Below are 6,729 nucleotides of genomic sequence, written 5' to 3'. Positions count from 1 at the left end.
GATGTCTATACAAATCTTGTGCTTGAGGCTTTGGAGTGAATCCTTGGCCAAATGTGTCAGCCACCAAAGCTCATTCCTGATGAATTCATTACCAATATACAATCCAACCCAAATATTGAAATACATACTTTTTTTTTTAGTAAGAGAAATAAAGGCACAGAAACCTGCCAAAATAGATTTGCCCCTGTAAGAATAGTATAATTAATTTAAAATAGTTTATCACTGGTAAAACTTGTATCACTAGAGCAGAAAATACAAATTAGTTTTTGTTGTGTTTTTTTTAAGACATTCATTGAATTCCTGGTCTGTGCATTCAATGTGAATAATCATCAAGTATATATATATATATATGTATATATAGCAATTAATGGTCTGTCAGGAGTTCTGTGGGGGGTTCTACACTCTATTTGTACTTGGGATGAGCAGGACCGTGATCAAGTCTTAGGAACCTACTGCTCCCCTCTCTCTCTGATATCTGGAGATTCCAACTCTTCCTGAAGGCTCAAAGACATTCAGGGTTAGAGAAATCTAAGGGGCTTTTATCATTTCCATAATTCTTATACCCGGTCAAAAATAGCTCTGCGCATGGAAGTCCACACCTAGGAGACTCAATGACTGTGCCACCCTCTCATAAATACTGTGGAGTCTTCTGATGAGTTTGCTTTTTTAAGCTCAGCTTAAATTCTGTCAAGGAAACCATTTCACACACGGGTCCGTCACAACCTACCATCAGCAATATTCCTTGTTTATTAGAATCTGAAGTTGTCCATATTATATCGGATATAAATATATATTATATTTACATTTCCTTCTCAACTTTCCAATTTAGGTGCCTGTATTTATAGATAATGCCACTAATGTCATCACTCTTCTAATCCTCAGTACAATTGGCATTTTCCTCCCACTAGATGGAGATATGAGTAGCCAGCATCCGAACAGAGGTGTCCTATCCTTTTTTTAAATATATAAAAGTCAAGTTGTCCAGAAACGCAGATCTGAGAATTTTCTATGAGATATTATTTTTGTTGGTTTCATTTTGTTAGTATTTCAAAATACCTGAAAAATTGTGGTCCCTTTTTTTGCAGTCCTAGTCTCTACTTGGGGACAAGAAAATAAAAGATGCAACTTGGAAAAGAAAGAGCCCAAAGGAAAAAAGAACCTGCTTGTTAGCTCATTAATCTGTTTAGTAAAGATCTGTTTTAAAATGTCTGAACGCTGTACAGTATGGTACAAAAACAATCTTCCGCCATCCCAGGATGCTACATTCTCTCCGACATGGGCCCCGGCCTAAAAGTCTGCAGCTGCCTTAGTGGGCCTGGGTCAGGGTGACTTCCGGTCGTCGATGGTCTTGATGAATTCCACTGCTGCTGTGAACTGCATCCACCAGTAGGACTCCTCACCAGACAGGCAGCTGGCATAAAAGCTACTGATATATTGAACAGTCGACAGCAAGCAAGGCGGGTTTGCCTGGAGAGGTGAAAAATGGAAATAAAAGGCAATTACTCAGGTGTATGGATTTGGAAAAGAAAAATCTACCACTGAACCTTCTAAAGGTTTACCTACAAAAGAGATAGCAGTCCTTTGGAGAACTCCAGCCTTCCCCTCTGGAAGTAATCTGGAACCCTAGTTAACCATGAGAGGCAGCAGAACATACGATGCCACTTAGACTCGGCTCTTCCTAGGGCTTCCTGACTGCAACTCACCTCACCTCTCTTAAGCACATGAAAATCCCCGTGGGGTTGACTTTCAACACCGCAAGACTGCAGCCTGTTAGATGAGGACGTAAGTGCTGCAGACTAAGTGCATCTATCTGGTGAGGAAGTACAAATGGAACCAACAGAAAAGAGGACCAACTGCAGAAGAGGCAAAAGATGATTCACTTTCTTCCCTGCTCCTCACGACAGGTGAGTTCAGAGGACACGGGCATGTGAAGAGGATGGGAAGGCCTGCTGAGGCCTGGCCCTGCAAGAGCTGTTAGGTCAGCTCCAAAGAGGGAGCCGGTCTCGGCCCACTTGGGACTGCACAAAGCAAAGAGGAGCTATGAAGAGTGAGGGGCCACGGCTCAGAGCAGGGTGGACTGTGAGCTCAGAAGGCAGGTTAAAGGAAGATTGTGAACAACAGTGCGAATTACAAGACTTGTGCCAAATGGAGTTTTGACATCAACAGAACTCAACTGTTGGAACAGAAGTGGCACAGTGACTGGACTGTGTAATAAAAATGTGCCCCACCATGGTTTACATTATGAAACTTTCACTTTTAAAGTGAGAAAGAAACGAGAGGTCAGCATTTTAAAAATATGGTCCTGGGCTGGCTCTGCACATCCATTCTCCCTTGAACACATTTCCTTCACTTGTCTCTGTCTCTGTTTTTTCCATGCTGGAGAAGCCTTTTTTTCTCTCAAGCATGTACTTCTTTTTCTTTCCTCTTACATCTTCTTAGTTAAATTTCATTCAATAAAAACTACCTTGTTTCTGGGGTCAGAGCAATAGCACAATGGTAGGGCATTCACCTTGCATGCAGCTGACACAGGGCAGATCCCCCACCCCCACCCCCAATTCAATTCCTGGCATCCCATATGGTCCCCAGAGCCTGCCAGGAGCAATTTCTGAGCACAGAGCCAGGAGTAACCTGAGAGTCACCACCGCCGGGTGTGGCCCAAAGCAAAAAAAAAAAAAAAAAAAAAGAACCTTGTTTCACTGGAAAAAACATAATAAATATAAGGTACTGGGCTGGGGAGATGACTCAAAGGGATGGGGTCTCGTGATTTGGCATGCAGGAGCCCCAAGTTCAATCCCTGATGCTCCAGGCCCGAGCACCTCTGGGAGTTACCCTTGAGCACTGCTAAGAGTGGCCCCAACACCATCAACTCCCCACAAAGAAAAAATAAATTATCTTCTTTTATTGTCTCACTCAGTAATTGCACACTGACAAGAACTTCAGGCACTTTTTTTTGTTTTGCTGCTTATTTGGGAGGCCACACTCAGATGCTGTTCCACGCTCTGCTCATGAACGACCACACTCAGGGAAGTTCAGTTCACTATATGGAGTATCAAGGTTCAAATTGGGGTTGATCACATGACTACGTGCAAAGCAATTGACTTAACCCATGTACTACCTCACCAGCCCCTTTGGGAACTGTTTTACTAGTAGAAAGTGGTCATAGAGAAACTGAGGCCTCCCATGCCTTCTTCTGAAGCCTGAACTTCTAGACAGAAGAAAACCTGCCGGTATGGGGCTGAATAGATAGCACAGCGGGTAGGGTGGTATGTTTGCCCTGCATGTGGCCAATTCAGGTTCGATCCCCGACATCCCATATGGTCCTCTGAGTACTGCTAGGCATAATTCTGAGCACAGAGCCAGGAGTGATCCATAAGCATCATCAAGTGTGGTCCCAAAAACAACCCAAACAAAAACCCTCCCATGAGACACTTTCCTTCTGGGTGGCAAAGTTTGCCACAGTCTCGAACTTCCGGTGAGGCCACCTGCGCAGCACTCAGAAACTCTCTCGAGTAGGGGTGAGTAGGGGACCCACCTTGATTAACACAAAGACCAGCACAGGGACAAAGTCATCGGCTCCTGGGACGGAATCCTCGTTGGCCAGGCTCAGGAGGTTCATGATGGTGGAGCACATTCTCAGGATACACTGCACTTTGTCCCGGGGGGTCTTGTAAGCGCTTATGGTCCTGATTTCTGACTGTGCCGATGGCCACGGCGCCTCCCGAAGATAAACCTGAGCGAGAACATACAGACACACTGTAAAGGCAACTGCAAGCAGGGGCGGACTCAGTTCCTGAGCTAAGTAAAGACTGCTAATGCTAAGTAAAGGTATGTGTGTGGTGGTGGTGGTGGGGAGGGGTTTGCATACCCAGCAATGCTCAGGGCTTATTCCTGGTTCTATATTAGAAATTATTCCTAGTGGGCCTCAGGGGACCATATGAGATGCCAGGGATTGGACCCAGGTTGGCCACAACCAAGGCAAGCACTTTACTAGCTGTATTCTAGCCCCTCTTAAACTTTCATTTGCCTGGCATTTTAAAATAAAACAGCTCAGGTATCCATTAATAAGGGAACACAATAGCATCCACAGTGTGTGTGTGTGTGTGTGTGTGTGTGTGTGTATCCATTAATAAGGGAACACAATGGCATCCACAGTGTGTGTGTGTGTGTGTGTGTGAAGAAACCTAGAATTCATCAAATTCCAAACACTTAGTTTTCTTAAATAAGTGGATTCTGTTAGTAATTTATTCCAAAGGCAAACATAAGATGTCTTCAGGAAAAAGAATTTATAAATTAATATTTATCTTGGGGTCAGAGCTATAGTGCAGTGGTAGGGTGTTTGCCTTGCACGCGGCTGACCTAGGATGGACCTGGGTTCGATCCCCAGCATCCTATATGGTCTTCCAAGCCAGGAGTGATTTCTAAGCACAGAGCCAGGAATAACCCCTGAGCATCACCGGCTGTGGCCCAAAAATCAAAACAAAAATTTTTTTTTTAATATTTATCTTTTTTGTAGTAGTTCTCAAAATAACACATTTTTCCAAAAAAAAAAAATCAACATTAATGCATTCATTCCATTACCAGGGATTTTAATAAAATCACCAGGAAGCTCAAATATCTGAGGTTTTCCAACTTTCTTTTTCTTTTTGGGTCACAGCCAGAGGTGCTCTGGGCTTACTCTGGGTTCTAAGCTCAGGGATCATTCCTCGTGGGGACCAGAAGATTATGATATGGGAGATTGAATCTGCATGCAAGGCAAATGCTCTCTCCACTGCACTCTCTTCTCCAGCCCCTTCAACCTTGAACTCTGTGGAACAGGTATAAGTGCTACCATCATGGACCTAGACAGTCCAGAGAGCTTCGGGGCACCTTGTATGCCTGGGCCATCCCCAGCTCCGCATGGCTCCTGAGCTCAAAGGGTGCCCACATGGCCCCAGCACTCATCTGGTGCAGTTGGTGGAGTATCGCCAGGAGTGGCTCCTGGGCTGCTGGGGGCTGCCTGCGAGAACTCGCTGCATAACTGAGCTGCTATCACAGATGACAAGGCCACTCTACAGTCAGAGAAGATCCAAATCCCTTTCCCGGAACAGAAGTTCCCACACTCTCTGGGTGCTACCAGACTTCTTTATCAAATGAGATGCAGAAGGGGGAAGAGGGGATAGGGAATCGGGACTGCTGGCTCCCCTCATCTCTGCTATCGAAGTGAAGGAACTTCAGTACCCAGAGGTGTCTTTGAGGATGCTGCAGTTGCACACTCAGACATCCAGCACAAAAGGTGTTTTCTCTCTCATTCACGGCATTGCTTCCGAGGAAATGGGCCTTAGGCAGTGAGCAGCTTTGAAGCAAGAACCCCACCGTGCTAGAAGCCTTCCTTACCTCTGGTATCTGAAGCGCTCTGTGATTTGCCGTCACGACTTTAGACAGTCGCTGAATGTGCTCATGAAGAACCCTGAAAGCACCCCCAAAAAGTACATATGTAAGTACAGATTTCAGAAACTAAGGTAAGCAAGCGTGATTAATTTATTTCAGAACACTTAAGAGACATCTTATTTCTTATTTTTAGATACAGATTACAATCACTTTTACTGTTACTGCTGCCACTATCTTGTAGCTGTGTCTGGACAACTGAAGCCTCAGATTGAGGGTCTGCTCAGAGACCGAGTGGAGGCTCTACCGGAGCAACTCAGCCCAGACTGAGTAGCCTTGCAAAGAGAAAGGAGGGGAGCCTAGAGCCTAGAAGCTACCAAAACATTTTGACTAGCAAGTAAAGAAGCTGACAGAAGAGTTCATTGGGCTAAGCACAAGCAGGACATACATGCACCACAGGGGGTCTGGGCTGTGGCACACGCTTCCCCATCCTGTCAACTCAGCTGGGGCAACCCCCAAACTGCTAAGTCAGAGATAACCAGCAAGTATTGCTGGGTGTGACCAAAAAAATAAATAAATAAATAAATAAATAAACCATGAAAACATGTTTTTTGTTTAAAAATGGCAGCTGTAGGGGCTGGTGCCACCATAGCACAGTGGTAGGACATTTGCCTTGCATGTGGCTAACCCAGGATAGACCTGGGTTTGATCCCCCAGTGTCCCATATGGTCGCCCAAGCCAGGAGCAATTTCTGAGCACATAGCCAGGAGTAAACCCTGAGCACTGCTAGGTATGGCCCCAAAACAAAAACGAACAAAAAAAGGCAGCTGCAGGGAATGGAGAGATAGTACAGTGGTGGGGTGTTTGCCTTGCATGCAGCTGATCCAGGATGGACGGTGATTCGAAACTTAGCATCCCATGTGGTCCCCCATGCCTGCCAGGAGCGAATTCTGAACGCAGAGCCAAGAATAATCCCTGAGCGTCGCTGGGTGTGACCCAAAAACCAAAAAATAAAAAAGACAGCTGCAGATGAAAGGAAGCAGAGGGATCCAAACCAGAAACTAAAGGTCAACAGATATTCAGATGGAAAATAGACTCTCCCAGTTCCAGCAGGAGAAGCTTCATGCCTCTTTCCTGGCCCCAGCCTAGAGCACCTGAGGAAGGCCGAGAGGAGTAGGGAATGGCTACTCTGCAGTGAAAATGTTCTGCAAGTGCCATCTCGCCCAGAATTCAGAAACCATTGGAAAGGAGCCAGATCCCACAGGCAAATAGAGCAGGCATGGGGGGGGGGGGAATGGAAAAGATGCTGAAACCACGAAGCAGGGAGGATTTCCCCATTGGGAGGAACTTCCTGGCCAAATCTAT

The 6,729-nt window shown here is 45.5% G+C and overlaps 1 protein-coding gene across 4 annotated transcripts in view; it reads right to left on the bottom strand.

The window, feature by feature from the left end:
- Positions 1–712: 712 nt before the first annotated feature.
- The window catches only part of GAPVD1 (GTPase activating protein and VPS9 domains 1), a 99,851-nt gene continuing 93,834 nt past the window's right edge, over positions 713–6,729 (bottom strand). For all 4 annotated transcript variants that reach the window (XM_049774114.1, XM_049774115.1, XM_049774116.1 and 1 more), the window contains 3 exons: positions 5,374–5,446; positions 3,533–3,730; positions 713–1,467 (listed from right to left, as the gene is read on the bottom strand). In XM_049774114.1, coding sequence (XP_049630071.1) covers positions 1,321–1,467; positions 3,533–3,730; positions 5,374–5,446 — 418 coding nt within the window. In that variant the 3' untranslated portion in view covers positions 713–1,320. The remainder of the gene's footprint in view (positions 1,468–3,532; positions 3,731–5,373; positions 5,447–6,729) is intronic.

Source organism: Suncus etruscus, chromosome 5 (genome assembly GCF_024139225.1).
Source record: "Suncus etruscus isolate mSunEtr1 chromosome 5, mSunEtr1.pri.cur, whole genome shotgun sequence".
Taxonomy (NCBI): domain Eukaryota; kingdom Metazoa; phylum Chordata; class Mammalia; order Eulipotyphla; family Soricidae; genus Suncus; species Suncus etruscus.
This window is presented reverse-complemented; position numbering and strand designations above follow the sequence as displayed.